Genomic DNA, 16,829 nt, shown 5'->3' on the forward strand with positions numbered 1-16,829 from the left:
TCTGCTTTACTATCGACAGTATTCTCCATTAGTGTCTTTATCAATTATGTACATCCAAATAACATCTGGATTATTGAAGCAGATGTGAAATAACTTCTTCAGCTCCCGCGGACAAACGTTTGTAGGGCAATAATTTAAAAGGCGCCATGGTCTTTTAAAAAAAATAAATTAAAATGATTCTTTTAACACACACACGCACACACACCTCCTCCCAAAAGACAAATGACGGTACAGTATTTAAAAAACCGCAAAAGCGAGTTCTCCCGCCACAACCCCGCCTACTAAATCACGAGGTTGAGATATTGCGTCATTAGTCCGCGTCGAAGGGTGCCACTGCGGTTTTCAGGCGTCAGCGGCGCGTGCGGAGGGAAGGGGCTAGCCCGGCTTCCTGGTCCTACGAGCGGTGGCCATTGCTCCTGGTTCGTGCGCTGGACTGCGAGGTAAGACGGCGAGAGAGAGAGAGAGAACCTTCCTTCTTGCTCGGTCGGTCGGGAAGTCACGTTCCTCCTCAGCCTTCCTCCCCCATCGGTTTTAACAGCCGAGACTGATTTTGCCCAGCTTAGCGTTCACTAGCAGCCATGTTGGATGGGGCATGACGGGAGTTGTAGTCCCGGCCTGCTTCCGAAGACTCCGTGCGGCAAGGATCTCTAATTTGGGCGATGTTAAGCCTTGTGAACTTCAATTCCCAGAATTCCTCAGCCAGCTTTGCTGAGTTTGGTGGAGCTTTGCTGGCTGAGGAATTCTGGGAGTTGAAGTTGAAATGGAGATATTATCCAGATAATTTTTAAACTGAAAATAAAATAGTAACTATTACATTGTTGCAAACTGGAATGTATCAAGATAATTAACATCTGTGACTTTCCTGTTTTATTATAATCCCCCAAAGTACTATATCAGCTTTGGGTCATCTGTTTATTTCAATCACAAATGTCTTGAATTTGTACTAGTTCTTGTTTATTGGCATTTTATGTATTTGTGAATGCATTTTAAATTATGAAATAAGGATTTTTTTCCCCTTTATAATGTGTATATTAGGCAGAGAATCTTTATATTTAACTGCTTTAGGCAACAGTTTTAAATATATTTTAGGCACAATTTTTAAATAATAATAATATATATTCTGTTTGGATTGAGCTTTCTAATAATCAAATTGGGGGTTTTTTTCTTTGAAGCTCATGTCTTCAAGAATGCCACCAGAAAACTTTAAAACAACCAGTGTTACTGATACAGAGGAAAAAGTTAAGTGCAACATTGCCCAGGTAGAAATTAAGGAATTGCCACTGGAAAAGATGGAGAATATTGAAACTATGTCAAAAAGACAAAGAAAGAAGCTAATAAAACAGAAACAATGGGAAGAACAAAGAGTCTTGCGCAAGTATGGCTTGTTTCTTATAAAAAGGATGGGTTTTGTGATTAGGCACTTTGGGGCTGATTTATTTTATTCCTCTGCAGTTTCTCCTATGGAAAATGTTCAGAACTAAGGTGGATGGATGGATGGATGCACCCGAGGAAAAAAGGGTTTGCCATCACTGGCCTATGTTATATCACTGAGTAAATATAGTAATGTTTTGTTTCCATTTCAGGCAAAAACGTAAAGAAAAACGCTTGAAAAGAAAAATGGAGCGCCAGTCTCAGCTGGAATCAAACCGCGAAGGAAATGTCAGGAAACGTATCCGTCGGGATATTGTTCCTAGTGCACTTCGACTTATAATAGACTGCAGTTTTGACAATTTAATGGAATTAAAGGTAAATGGAAATGATATTTAAGAAGCAATTCCAAATGGCTTAAATTGATGGAAAGAGGGGTTGACTGAAAGATTATGACAAGTCATTGTCAACTCGTTGCAATCATTTACAGTTTGTAGTTATTCTCCAAAATTCCCAAGATGCAGGTCATAGAAACATAGAAGACTGACGGCAGAAAAAGACCTCGTGGTCCATCTAGTCTGCCCTTATACTATTTCCTGTATTTTATCTTACAATGGATATATGTTTATCCCAGTCATGTTTAAATTCAGTGACTGTGGATTTACCGACCACGTCTGCTGGAAGTTTGTTCCAAGGATCTACTACTCTTTCAGTGAAATAATATTTTCTCACGGTGCTTTTGATCTTTCCCCCAACTAACTTCAGATTGTGTCCCCTTGTTCTTGTGTTCACTTTCCTATTAAAAACACTTCCCTCCTGGACCTTATTTAACCCTTTAACATATTTAAATGTTTCGATCATGTTGAATGATCGAATGATCATTGGACATGTTAATGTTTGCAGTTAATGACTGCAGACTGTGACTGTTCGAAATAACAGTAACATTTTAAATTATTCCTGGCACTTTTTTTCCCCCTGAGGAACTCTGCTACAGAACTCAAGCTCTGTTGGTGTGATTTTTGGAAATGTCTTGCCCAACTAGAACCCATGGTTTATGTTTTCTAGCTTGATTCCTTTATCATGTCCCTATCTGGACCGGGACTCATTACTCACAGTCACTCATGCCCTCATCACCTCGAGGTTCGACTACTGTAATGCTCTCTACATGGGGTTACCTTTGAAAAGTGTTCGGAAACTTCAGATCGTGCAGAATGCAGCTGCGAGAGAAATCATGGGCTTCCCTAGGTATGCCCATGTTTCACCAACACTCCGCAGTCTGCATTGGTTGCCGATCAACTTCCGGTCACAATTCAAAGTGTTGGTTATGACCTTTAAAGCCCTTCATGGCACTGGACCAGAATATCTCCGAGGCCGCCTGCTGCCGCACGAATCCCAGCGACCGATTAGGTCCCACAGAGTGGGCCTTCTCCGGGTCCCGTCAACTAAACAATGTCGGTTGGCGGGCCCCAGGGGAAGAGCCTTCTCTGTGGCGGCCCCGGCCCTCTGGAATCAACTCCCTCCGGAGATTAGAACTGCCCCTACTCTCCTTGCCTTTCGTAAACTCCTTAAGACCCCCCTCTGTCGTCAGGCATGGGGGAACTGAAACATCTCCCCCGGGCAGATACAATTTATGAATGGTTTGTTTGTTTGTTTGTTTGTATGTATGTGTGTTTAGAATATAGGGTCTTTTAAATATTTTTAAACAGTAATTTAGATTTGTTGTAGATTGTTTTTTCACTTGTGAGCCGCCCCGAGTCTGCGGAGAGGGGCGGCATACAAATCTAAATAATAAATAAAATAAATAAATAAAATGTCACCAGACTGGCTCTCATATGTTAGTTTTATTTGACAATATCCCCAATAAGTTTAGAAAAAATATATTTTACTAATATATTTAAAATTAGGCAAGTCCCGGAAAGAATTGTGCATCATTATTATCACTCCGAAGCCATAACATACTTGATCATGTATACAGCATTGGTCCCCAGATATCTTAAACCAGGTTGTTGGCTTCATCTGGATAACTTTTACAGTGATGAGCTAGTAAAAGGAAATAGAGCAAGCTCAGAAAATCTCTATACTTTTAGTGTGCTTTCTTCAGGTACATGTTTTAGAAGTAATTTCTGTTGGTTAAAAGCTTCCTTTCTTTCTCTTTAGCGTCTCTCTGAGTCTCTTGGTTAAAGCATTTTGTGGTGCTTTCTCTGAAGAACAGTATAAAAACAAATTGTATTGTATACAGGATGTCAAGAAACTTCACAAGCAAATTCAGAGGTGTTATGCAGAAAACCGTAAAGCACTTCATCCTGTACAGGTATGTCAATCCAGGTAACCTCAAAATAACCTTATGATGATTTCCTTAGTGTTACTCAATACATGTGAAAGATATTTTAACATAACATAATTATTATTATTATACTTGCATTTTTAGCATACATAAAAATAATTTAAGTAAGAATTTATAATTATTTGAACTTATTAATTGGAAGGTTAATTGTATGTATGCATGAAAGAACATTTAGAAATTAATATAACAATGTGCCTCTTTTTTAGTTATACTAAATAAGTGAATTTTAATTAATCTATAACATGATAGCAATAGATAGAATGTAATAGTTTAAAAATAATATAAACACAGAGTATTTTTGCAATATTACAAATATTAAAGTGTTGGTTTTTTTATATTTTATTACTAGTTTAATTATTTCATATTATATAGATAAGAAAATTAATTAAAGTTATATAAATTATAACGTAAAGATAGCAAGAGTTAAATTTAACAAGAACATAGAGTGTGTGTGTTATATTTCTGTATCGATCTGATTATAGTTAGGTATTCTTTTTTTTGTACTAGTTAGACTTCTATGATAAGCGGAGCATGCATTTTTATTTCCTAGTTTTACTTGACCAGTCACGGAGGCCAGCTGAAGGACAACATGAATGAAACAGACAAGGGATGGATAAATTGGAAGGTACAGTAGTCCCTCACTTATCGCTGGTGTTACGTTCCAGACCTGGCCGCGATAGGTGAAATCCGCGATGGGGAATTTATCGACTGATAGTACTTATTTAAGTATTTATATTGTAATTGTTTGGTAAGTTTTCATTGTTTTAAGTGTTTATAAACCCTTCCCACACAGTATTTATTTTAGATACAGTATTTAAATACAGTATTTACAATTTTAGATTTATTTTTTTTTTGGAAAAACCTGCCGATCGAGTTCGGCGGGCTGTTTAAATCTGCCAATCGACTTCCTCAGAAACCCGCGATGAAGTGAAGCCGCAGTAGATGAAGCGCGGTATAGCGAGGGACTACTGTACTGGCATTTTAAGTATACAGTATAACTTTAATTTTAGCTATTACAATTTAAAAAATTGGATCGATTTCTTACCAATGCATGAATTTGACAGGGACGGTCTCAACATTATCACTTGTCACATTGCTGATCTATGAACTTCAGTAAAATGAAACTACTGATGCAGAGGTAGTCCTCAATTTATAATAGGTCTTTTAGTGAACATTTGACATTTCAACAGCACTGAAAATAGTGACTTATGACTTCACATTTATGACCATTTCCTTCTTCCCTATGATCATATGACCAAAATTCAAATGCCTAGGAACTGGCATGTATTTTGGGGGTTGCAGTCTCTCCAAGATCATGTTATCACGCTTTGAGACTTTCTGATGGAGAGTCAGTGGGGAAATCAGATTCGTTTCTTGATCATGTTACTAACAACAACTGCAGTGATTCACAACAGCAGGGGCAGGGAAGGTCATAAAATGAGGCAAAATGTATTTCACTGTCTTGCTTAGCCACAGAAATGTTGAGCTCAGTCATAAGTCAAAGATTGCCTATATTTTATGATGACTGATTGACTTGCAAATAAGTGCCTTCTTCATTTAAGCTAATCTTTCCAATATTCTATATATGATATAGATATTAATCTTTTCAGATAAATGATGATACTTTCATTGCATTGCATTACTAACCCTTTCCTGATAGTTGCTGTATTTTTTGGAGTATAAGACACACTCTACCCTCCCCACCCCACCCCCAGGGACAGGCTACCATTCCCATCCCTACCAGAACGAGCCCGGAGCGCGCATGCACGCTCTGCACAGGATTCGGCTTTTGCGCATGCGCAGAAGCGAAAAAACCTGGAAATAGGCAAAAATAAGGTAAGTGGCTGCTCGTTGCTGCCCCCCACCATTCGCCCCCCGCGCCTCTCATGGTGTCTGCCCGCTGTGCCCCACTGCCTTTTGCCCCACTCACCGCCGTTCTCCCCCCACATCTCTCATGGTGGCTCCTCCCAGCACCCGCTCTGCATTGCCGTTGCCCACCGCGTTGTGAGCAGCCTGGCCAGCCCTTACTTTGCTCCAGTGCATGACCTGCAGGGGCACCAAGAGCATGATGTGGGGAGCAGGCCAGGTGGCCCCGAGCTCCCGCCATGCGGTCTGCTCTGCACTCTCCTGCACTGCAGGCATCTCTCCCTTGAGACATGAGAGAGCAGGCGCGTGGCCGGAGCTGGGACAAGCTGCTTTTGCCAGCTGTCGCTCTAGGGGCCACAGCAAGATTCCAGATGCTGCACATGCGCAGAAGCAAAAAAAAGGGCACGTGCCCGCCCGGCAGCAACAGAGCGAGGCTACGCACCCATTCCGGGTCCTGCCCATCCCTGGCCCCATTTTTCGGCCTTCATGCATTGCTTTTTATACCTGTTGTAGGCTGCAGGGATTGCCACGGACCATTCCCCCCAAAATTGAGTTTTTGGAGGCAGCCCCTCCCAAACAGAACTTTTGGAAGGTGAAAAAGCAAGGCTCAGAGGCCAAAATAGCAACCCGGAACCCCTGCTGCCTTTTTGGATCGGTTCTGCACGTCTCCTGCTGTAGCCACTGGAGCGCCCTGTCACCATCAGCTGCATTTTTGAAGCTGCGTATCTGCTCCAACGAGGCAGGTGTGAGCATAGCTAGTGAATTTGCACGTTCACAACCAGCAAACCTGTTGCTAAAGTTCACCTCCGGGAACAGCTGTTTGGAGATATTCCGGAAGGCTGATCCACCCGCCAATCGGCTGCTCATGGTGAATCAGTCTAATGTGCTGAAACTGACTAGGCTATTTGCTAAGGACGCTAGTCAGATGAATATTAATGGATTTTTTTATTTTTTTATTTTATTTATTAGATTTGTATGCCGCCCCTCTCCGCAGACTCGGGGCGGCTCACAACAGTGATAAAAACAATATATAATGACAAATCTAATAATTAGAATCTAAAATAACAATTGTACATTTAAAAAATCTAAAAGCAAGGAACCGCAATATAAAAAACATACATACAGTCATATCATGCACAAAAACTACATAGGCAGGGGGAGATGTGTCAGTTCCCCCACACTTGACGACAGAGGTGGGTTTTAAGGAGTTTACGAAAGGCAAGGAGGGTAGGGGCAGTTCTAATCTCTGGAGGGAGCTGATTCCAGAGGGTCGGAGCCACCACAGAGAAGGCTCTTCCCCTGGGTCCCGCCAGACGACATTGTTTGGTCGACGGGACCCGGAGGAGACCAACTCTGTGGGACCTCACCGGCCGCTGGGATTCGTGCGACAGATGATGGGAGGCAGAGGCAGAAATTTTTTTCCCTTACTTTCCTCCCTAAGTCTAAGGTGTGTCTTGTACGCTGAAAAATATGATACACAGTTTTCTTCGTGCAGGCATAGAATATATTCTCAAAGTAGTGAAAAATCTGCAGTTCTAAGTAATTTGCGTTTGGTTTGTTTTTTGTGTCTTGAAGGATATTCAGATTAAATCGGCTCATTATAGTGAGTTGGTGAAAAAAGAAGATCTCGTTTACCTTACTTCAGATTCTCCAGATGTCCTGAGTGAATTAGACGAATCGAAAGCATATGTTATTGGAGGCTTGGTTGATCACAATCATCACAAGGTAGAGGATTCATTATAATGTGCTTGAAAAAATGTATTCACTGTTAGCTATTAATAAACTGTATTAGAGGTTGGACGCATCCCACAGAGTGGGTCTTCTCCGGGTCCCGTCAACTAAACAATGTCGTTTGGCGGGACCCAGGGGAAGAGCCTTCTCTGTGGCGGCCCCGGCCCTGTGGAGCCAACTCCCCCCAGAGATTAGAATTGCCCCCACCCTCCTTGCCTTTCGTAAGCTGCTTAAAACCCACCTCTGCCACCAGGCATGGGGAAATTGAGATACTCTTTCCCCCTAGGCCTCTACAATTTTATGCATGGTATGTCTGTATGTATGTTTGGTTTTATAATAAGGGTTTTTAGCTGTTTTAGTATTGGATACTAATAACACTATTCACTCAAGTAAAAGTATCTATATCATTCCATAATTAAGTGAAAATTATGTCACACTGCAAGTCTTTATTATAGTCACTGCAAAGCATATTGTCACAATACATCTATGCTCCATAACACAAATACAACACATCAGCAGTGCATTTGTGCAGTTAGTATTTCATCCAGTACACATTCTGTTATTTTAATCACGTTTATTGTATTGCTAGCATTAAAAATAAATGCCAAAGGAATTTAGTGTCTAATAAAAGTGTCTAATAAAACTATTTATAGCATACATAGGCATAGATTTACAGGAAAATCTGTAGAATGTGTAAATATGGCAAGCTGTTGAATGGTTGCTATGTCCATTATCATTTGTCATCCTCTTACTGTTTCTTTAAAAAGCTTGTATAGTTTTTATGGGTATCAGATGATTTGCCTTCAAGTCACAGTCTAGGGATAATATTTTTTTAAGCTTCACCAGCTATTTATTAATATGGGTAGTTTTGGGACGATATTGAAAACGTGAGTCCAATATTTGGGGAAATGAGATTATAGCATAGAGTGGATTTGACAAACACAGCAAATTTGTGCACAGTTTAAGAAAAAAAGCCAGTGTTTTAATTAACCTTTTGACCTGTTTCTCTCCATATCAGCTCTGGTAACTGGTTCAGTTCATAAAGAAGTTGTTTATTTTGATGAAGACATAATCAGTTAATTGATTAACTTGGTATGCAAGCCATGAAAATAAAAGTGAAGTCTTTTATCAGCATTTAGACCAGTGATGGGCAACCTTTTGAGCTTGGTGTGTCAAAATTCGCCAAAAAACCAAGCATAACTCGGGTGGTGTGTCACCTTGAGGAAAAAAACACTCACTCTCTCCCTTCCTGTTTCCTCTCTCACTCTTTCTTTCTTGCTCTCTCTCACTCTCTCTCTTCCTTCCTATCTTCTCTCTCTCTCTCCCTTCCTTTCTTTCCTTCTCTCTTCCTTCCACTTTTTTCTCTTTCTCTCTCTCTTTTCCTTCCTTTCCCTCTTCCCCTCCCTCTCTTTCTCCCTCTCTCCCTTTATATTTATCTCTTCCTTCCTCTCTTCCTCCCTTTCTCTCTCCCTCTCGTTCACTTTTCTCTCCCTTCCCTCCCTCCCTCCTTCTTTCCTCTCCTCTTTCCCTTCTTTCTCTCCACGTCTCCGGCGGGCAGCCGGCTTTGCTGACCGGCACAAGGCTCAAGCCAGCTTCCCGGGCAAGCCCTGTGCTGGCCAGGAAAGCCGGTTTTCCGGGAAAGCAGCGCGCTTTTCAAATTTTTTAGACTATATATAATAGCTTAATAATTGGTATATTTTATAAATCAATGCTGCATAATATGAAACATGTCTAAATCATGCTGTAAGACTGTGTGATGCCTATATTTTATTATGCAAAAATAAGATGAATTCAATACAAATAAATTACCTGATCATCTCAGGCAATGTAGATTAATAACGAATAGTCATTTTCTTTATTTTGCTTACAGGGAATTACGTACAAAAGAGCACAAGAGCAAGGTATAAGCCACGCACAGCTCCCCCTAGGAAACTTTGTGAAAATGAACAGCAGGAAAGTTCTGGCAGTCAATCACGGTAAGAATAAATTTTATTTTTTCCCCCTTTATTTTTGATTCTATGTTTTGTAAAGGAATCATTTATGTTTTATAGCGTAAGGAGCAATTGCCATTTCTAATTGTGATTTCTGATTAAATAATGAATATTTTGACAAATTTCTACAGTAGACACTTGTCTAGTTCTGAAAATCCTGGAGAACAGTTAGCTCCTGGTAATAGTTGCATATTATCAATGTAATTGATTAAATAGTCACTGTATCAATGAATTAATTGATTGATTGATTAATTAATTTTATTCACAACATGCACCTGTTTTAACAAGTTTCCCCCCTTTATTTTTGATTCTATGTTTTGTAAAGGAATCATTTATGTTTTATAATGTCAGGAGCAATTACCATTTCTAATTGTGATTTCTGATAGATAATGAATATTTTGACAAATTTCTACAGTAGCCACTTGTCTAGTTCTCAAAATCCTGGAGAACGGTTAGCTCCTGGTAATAGTTGCATATTATCAATGTAATCGATTAAATAGTCACTGTGCATCACTGAATAAATGATGAATGAATGAATGAATGAATGAATTTTATTCACAATATGCACCTGTTTTACATGTTTTCCTAGTTCATTCTTCATGTTGTTTAGTGCAACTGTTAGTTACAGTTCAAATCATATTAAAGATAATTGGGACAGGAAAGCTACAGTACACCCCAACAAGGAAAAAAGGCAGTACTGTACAACATAACAACCAGAAGAAAATTTTGATGAGATATTTTTTGGACAGAGTAGAAATCAGGAAAATGCTTGGGTATACTTGAAGCAGTTACGATCTGGTTTTTATTTACATACTCCCAGAAATAATGCAGTGGAAGGGTTTTCCTGCCCTTAGCCATACATTATTATTATTATTATTATTATTATTATTATTATTATTATTATTATTATTATTATTATGTAGATTTGTATGCCGCCCGACTCCGTAGACATTAGCTATAGTGGTCATATTGCAAACTGATTTCCAGAGTAAGCTGTTTTATCAATTACCCATTAACACACAGGCTACAAATTCAATTTGATGTTTAAAAAAATTGAATTTATTTTGACGAGTCTATTTTTCTTACCTGCAACCTAGATTAACTGCAATGTATCCCTTTTAGAACTATGTTTTCATCTGCTTTTAAACATCAATTCTCTTTATAGATGTGTGATTTAAAATGTTTTGTCATATTATGGAATTCAGGGAGAAAAACATTAAAAAATAGTTACTTCTCCCTTAAGAACAATTGCGTGCTGCCATCTTTCCTATTTAATAATTCTGCCGCATGAATCCCAGCGACCAGTTAGGTCCCACAGAGTGGGCCTTCTCCGGGTCCCGTCGACTAAACAATGTCGTTTGGCGGGACCCGGGGGAAGACCCTTCTCTGTGGCGGCCCCGACCCTCTGGAACCAACTTCCCCCAGAGATCAGAATTGCCCCCACCCTCCTCACCTTTCATAAGCTCCTTAAAACCCACCTTTGTCGTCAGGCATGGGGGAACTGAGATATTCTCTTCCCCCTAGGCCTATACAATTTTATGCATGGTATGTTTGCGTGTATGTTTGGTTTTTAAATAAGGGTTTTTAAAATTATTTTAAATATTAGATTTGTTACATGCTGTTTCATTATTGTTGTTAGCCACCCCGAGTCTACGGAGAGGGGCGGCATACAAATCTAATAAATAAATAAATAAATAAATAAATTATTAGTAACAATATATAAGTCAGATAATATGTGCAAAACAAGGCTGTTTTATTGATTGATTGATTGATTGATTGATTGATTGATTTTTTTATTTAATTTTATTTTATTTATTGATTGATTGATTTAGTTATTTATTTATTTATTTAATTTATTTTATTGATTTATTGATTGATTTGATTTGATTTGATTTGTATGCCGCCCCTCTCCGGAGACTCGGGGCGGCTAACAGCAACAATAAAGCAGTGTACAATAGTAGTCTGATGTTAGAAACAATTAAAAACCCATTAATATAAAAAAACCAAACATACATACATACCATGCATAGAATTGTAAAGGCCTAGGGGGAAAGAGGATCTCAATTCCCCCATGTCTGACGGCAGAGGTGGGTTTTAAGCAGCTTACGAAAGGCAAGGAGGGTGGGGGCAATTCTAATCTTTGGGGGGGAGTTGGTTCCAGAGGTCCGGGGCCGCCACAGAGAAGGCTCTTCCCCTGGGTCCCGCCAAGCGACATTCTTTTTGTAGTTACTGCTTCAAATAATGTTTTATTACTTTTCTTACCTTATCAAATATTTCTTTTTCTTTTTTTAAAAGTGGTTTTCTTTTTCTCATAGTATTTGAAATCATCTTGGCATATCTGGAAAAGAAGAACTGGGAAGAAGCCTTTTTTACTATTTTGCCACAGCGAAAAGGAGCCAAACTGCTGAACGAAGCAAGCGAGGTGGCTGTTGCCTCCCCATGCAAGCAGCAAGGGACAGGAATTATTCAAGGTGAAGTCTCTGAAAGGAGCTAAATGTCCGTGAAAACGCTACTCGTGACGAGAGACAGAAAGTTTCCAACTTTGGAATTTATGAGATGATGCTATCTATACCTCCTCTCTTGGTTTCAAACACTAGATTTTTATTACCAAGTTTAAGCTGTTCATTTACTCATAAAACATTTTAAAGCATTTAAATATGAAAAAAAAAATGTTGAAGGAGCTTAGATTTCCAATGATGCTGCCAATATTTATTTTCCTTCTTAATCTTTTATTTAATATTCGTTAGAGACGATTTGTTTTTTTTATTCTGAACCTCACAGTAGAATTTTAATTGTAATACAGTAAACTTTCACTTGGGTGAAATGTGTATTGAAACTCAAGTATAACGTTTTCTTGTTTATAATTTTCTTTGCTTCGTGTTTGTAATATTTGAGATCTTTTATTTGGTTAAATGCAAGACATTGACAAGATCCAACTGCAACTAGAATTGTAGATTACAAAGATGAAGAGCAATTTTGCATTTCTTTAAGGCTTTTTGTTTTAATTCAGATTTTCTTGATTCCTGTGCTTGTAAAAATGGGAACAGACGTTTATTTTACATTTCAGTTTTGCTGATACAACCCAACTACAAGTTTGCATTATGGGCATGCTTAGTAATTTCTGCAGTAAGAATGGAAATGAAACATAACCTATAAAGCAGCTTTTTATTACACTACTGACATTGTCTAAGACAGTGTAAGGAGTTACCAATGTATATGTTTCTCCCCCAACCAGGGCTCAGGTAGGAAGAAGCTAGGTTTTCACAACATCTGTGTTGCAAAATGAATACAAGAAGAAACTCCACCCCAGGTTCACTGTGATATTTTTTTTAATGGTTACAGTTCTTCATTGACAATATTAAAATTGTTAAATGTTCACAAAGGCCTATTTCCTACGTGCTAAAATGCGACATGGCATGATGAAAAAATAAGTGCTGCTTCAAAATGACTTAGTTTTCAGAAGTTCAAAATCACTATGAAATTCAGTTATGTTCCAAAAGCTTGAAATTTTACACAAGTTTTACACAAGTTAAGGAATGTTCCTATGATTGAAGAAGTTAAGCAAATATCAAAATTAGAAGCTAATTAGAATTAAGTTTTGTCATGGGGCTCAAGCTGACCAAATAAATTGTGTGAATGGTGTAATATGCTTTTAAACTTGAAATTCCTTTTTGCTCATCTTATTCAATGTTATGTGAAATTTAAAATAACAAATATTCTCTTTCTCTCACACTCGCTCTCTCTCTCTCTCACACACACACACACACACAAACACAGCCAGTAAATAGTATTCAAAGTTGATCAAAGTTGTTTAATTTGTTGAATTAATTATCCCCTGTAGTTGAACTGTTTCTATATATTTTAGTCTTTTTTGAAATGAAGTGAAATGACTGGAGGTTTATAAAATTAAACACGTTGCTTGAATATTAGGTTTTAGCAGAAAAATGTTACATGTTATACTGGATTCCTACAGTGTTTTTATTTTATTTATTGTTCATTTAACTCAAATGCAGCTTGGTATATATACCGGTACAATAAGCAAATGTAGATTCTAAAACCAAATGGCTTTCATCTAGAAGCAACAAGAAGGAAAGAAAGTGGGATGGAAATAGGGTATGCAAAACTTGTGGCTTGATGTGCTATTTAAACCTTGAAAAAGCTATTTAAATCTAAATTGAGTATCAGAAGGTAGAAACATAGAACACTGACGGCAGAAAAAGACCTCATGGTCCATCTAGTCTGCCCTTATACTATTTCCTGTATTTTATCTTAGGATGGATCTATGTTTATCCCAGGCATGTTTAAATTCAGTTACTGTGGATTTACCAACCACGTCTGCTGGAAGTTTGTTCCAAGGATCTACTACTCTTTCAGTGAAATAATATTTTCTCACGTTGCTTTTGATCTTTCCCCCGACTAACTTCAGATTGTGTCCCCTTGTCCTTGTGTTCACTTTCCTATTAAAAACACTTCCCTCCTGAACCTTATTTAACCCTTTAACATATTGAAATGTTTCGATCATGTCCCCCCTTTCCCTTCTGTCCTCCAGACTATACAGATCGAGTTCATTAAGTCTTTCCTGATACGTTTTATGCTTAAGACCTTCCATCATTCTTGTAGCCCGTCTTTGGACCTATTCAATTTTGACAATATCTTTTTGTAGGTGAGGTCTCCAGAACTGAACACAGTATTCCAAATGTGGTCTCTCCAGCGCTCTATATAAGGGGATCACAATCTCCCTCTTCCTGTTTGTTATACTTCTAGCTATGCAGCCAAGCGTCCTACTTGCTTTTCCTACCGCCCGACCACACTGCTCACCCATTTTGAGACTGTCAGAAATCACTACCCCTAAATCCTTCTCTTCTGAAGTTTTTGCTAACACAGAACTGCCAATACAATACTCAGATTGAGAATTCCTTTTCCCCCAAGTGCATTATTTTACATTTGGAAACATTAAACTGCAGTTTCCATTGCTTTGACCATTTATCTAGTAAAGCTAAATCATTTACCATATTACAGACCCCTCCATGTAAACACTATTTTTCCTATCATAAAGAAAGAGTTTTTTACGCATGAAAAGCAATTGGGTAATTTTGGGCCAGCCACTCTTTCTCAAACCATGTCATAGGGCTGTCGCGGAAAAAATAGGAGGAAGAAGAAATATTAGGTACCTTCACTGCAGGGGTGGGTTCTAACTTAATTCTCTGCCAGTTTGCTTCCTCCCATGCTGTGTGGGTGCACAGTTGCAAAAATTACTCCAACCCCCCCAAAAAAGCCATAAAAATGGTGACAAACATGCGTAGTGCTAGTAACGTTGCTTCCACACATGCGCAGAAGAAGAAAAAAACCTTTGGGGAAAAATTCAAGAAAAAGAAGATTGCAACAGCCACCACAACCACCGAACCTGTTCCATGACATGGTGACATCACCAGTGGCTTGTTACCGGTTCAGGCAAACCAGGAAGAACCCACCTCTGGTTCACTGCCTTGAGTTATTTATAAAACTATGAAGTAGGAAATAGAAAATAATCAGATATTTTGGACAGCACAAACAATGTTTTCTGGAAGAACAAGAATGAACATCTTTCTTTAAAAAAAAAAGTACTGAAAGTTTATTACAAATAAATTTATGTTGGTGCCCCAAAGAATTGGCAAAACGAGCCATTTTCCAGTTTTGTCTTTTTCAGGTGTCATGTGTTTTGTATTTTTCTGTTTTAAATTTACCTTTACTAGAGGTTGTCATTAGATCAGGATGCTTATACACTTTCTGTTTCTATTTTGTGAATAATAGTTTTTTTCGGAAACAATTTTATCATGTATTTCTCTCCCAATGCTGTGAAGGTTTGCTATCTTTTGCAGCAACTAATCTCCAGTAACATTTTTAGTAGTTCCCTTGAATAAATGGTATAAATACACGCCTGGGAATATTTGGTGGATTTCTGAAGCCGTTTATGAAGTGTTCGACATGGATACACGACTGTTTAAAGTAGCCTATTTGCCTTTTTTTCCATAGACTGAGACATACAGGATCCTGAAGACCGCAGACTCAGCTGTTAATGTCTGGAGAAAGCTTGGAGTACACCCATAACACTTTATTATAGTACAGTGAAACATAACCACCACACTAGAATAGACATGGGTATAGCTCTCATATCTATCTCACAGCTTGTTTTGGTTCTGCTACTTTTGGTGGAGAACTAAAGTGAGCAGAGGAGCAGGTGTCCACGCATATTGGGTGGAAGAGGAACTGGAGGACACGGGGCATTCATTTTCTACACACAGTGTTAAGCTAGAATAAATAAATCACCGTGCATTGGGACAGAGGTCTTTGATATCAACTGGGAGCAATTTTTTCCAATCCTCCATGCAGATTTTTTTTTTCCAGTTGCGTGATACTTTGGACTTGTCCATTCCAGAATTATTCTTCCCCCCACCCCAGCTATTTCTTGTGAACATTTAGGGTATCAGGATTCTGCAGGTGAAGCTCCAAGATGGCTCAGGGTTGACATAGGGTCAATGTCATATTGTACGGTCCATATAGCCAACACATCATCTTCTATTTTGTCCACAAGAATAACCCTGTGAGATGTACAGGGCTGAGAGAGTGATTGGCTCCAAGGTCACCCCACTAAGGCAGGTCTAGAACTTGCTGTCTCCCACTTTAGACTTGGAATAACTTTGTCACTTTGTACATTAATCGGCATATATTAAAATGAAATTTTGTTGTGTACAGCTCTCAAAAGGTCTCCACCGCTAATATACACTACACAAATATGACTAAATTATACATTGCTGTATGTTGTGGTTAGCTCTGGCCCAGCTCCTGCCCCAAGGACTGTGGATGTGGGGGAGACATCCATATGCTGCAGGCCTGTTTTGCCCCCGGTGGAATCTGATGATGAAGGCTCCTCTGACCAAAAAGACATGAGTGACAGGGAGGAGGAGAGTGGGACAGACAGCTCAGAAGGAGATCAATTATCTAGCTCCTCCTTGGATTCAGAACAAGAGTTAATGATACAGCCACGCATGCGGAGAGCAATGCATAGGCAACAACAACTGAGAGATTATTATCAAAGAAAATGAGGCCACCTGTGGTTGGGTGGGGCTGTGGTAATTAGTGAGGCTGCTATAAAGAGCAGCCTGTGGGTTTGGCCATTGTGGAGGATTATCTGATCGTTGTGTTTCGTGCCTGCTTTACTGACTTTGACCTTTTGTGTGCTGATTTCCCCCCGCTTTGAAACTAAACCAGAGCAAAGTGTGTTTCACTTTGTGAAAGAAGAAGGACTGTGAATTGCCTCACAGCTGCAAGCTAAGTATCTAAGAACTGACAAGGGACTTGTACAAATTACCAGTTTGTTTGGAGACGAGTGATCTTTGCTATACCAAAAGAGGGCTTGGTTTAAGTGAATTTTCATTATAAAGAACACTATATATGCACAGACACACACTGTTCTGCATTACTGCCAAGCAAGCCTGAAGACCGTGTTAAAATCAGTTTGAAGATTTTATTATCGACTGCCTAAAGCTCAT

At 38.9% G+C, this 16,829-nt stretch overlaps 1 protein-coding gene across 1 annotated transcript; it reads left to right on the top strand.

Annotated features, from left to right (window-relative positions):
- Positions 1 to 265: 265 nt before the first annotated feature.
- Positions 266 to 13,255, top strand: TRMT10A (tRNA methyltransferase 10A). Its single transcript, XM_070757956.1, has 8 exons — positions 266 to 440; positions 1,173 to 1,375; positions 1,584 to 1,746; positions 3,608 to 3,679; positions 4,263 to 4,337; positions 7,154 to 7,303; positions 9,180 to 9,285; positions 11,616 to 13,255. The coding sequence occupies exons 2-8, from the start codon at positions 1,176 to 1,178 to the stop codon at positions 11,792 to 11,794; spliced, it is 945 nt and encodes a 314-aa protein (XP_070614057.1). The 5' UTR covers positions 266 to 440; positions 1,173 to 1,175; the 3' UTR covers positions 11,795 to 13,255.
- The last annotated feature ends 3,574 nt before the right edge of the window (positions 13,256 to 16,829 follow it).

Source organism: Erythrolamprus reginae, chromosome 7, assembly GCF_031021105.1.
Source record: "Erythrolamprus reginae isolate rEryReg1 chromosome 7, rEryReg1.hap1, whole genome shotgun sequence".
NCBI lineage: Eukaryota > Metazoa > Chordata > Lepidosauria > Squamata > Dipsadidae > Erythrolamprus > Erythrolamprus reginae.

Excerpts from the sequence above, each read along its gene's own strand:
- TRMT10A (XM_070757956.1), top strand. The coding sequence starts at position 1,176 with ATGTCTTCAAGAATGCCACCAGAAAACTTTAAAACAACCAGTGTTACT. Across the intron at positions 1,747-3,607 it reads ACAATTTAATGGAATTAAAG|GATGTCAAGAAACTTCACAA; the intron begins GTAAATGGAAAT and ends TATTGTATACAG. Across the intron at positions 4,338-7,153 it reads AGGGATGGATAAATTGGAAG|GATATTCAGATTAAATCGGC; the intron begins GTACAGTAGTCC and ends TGTGTCTTGAAG.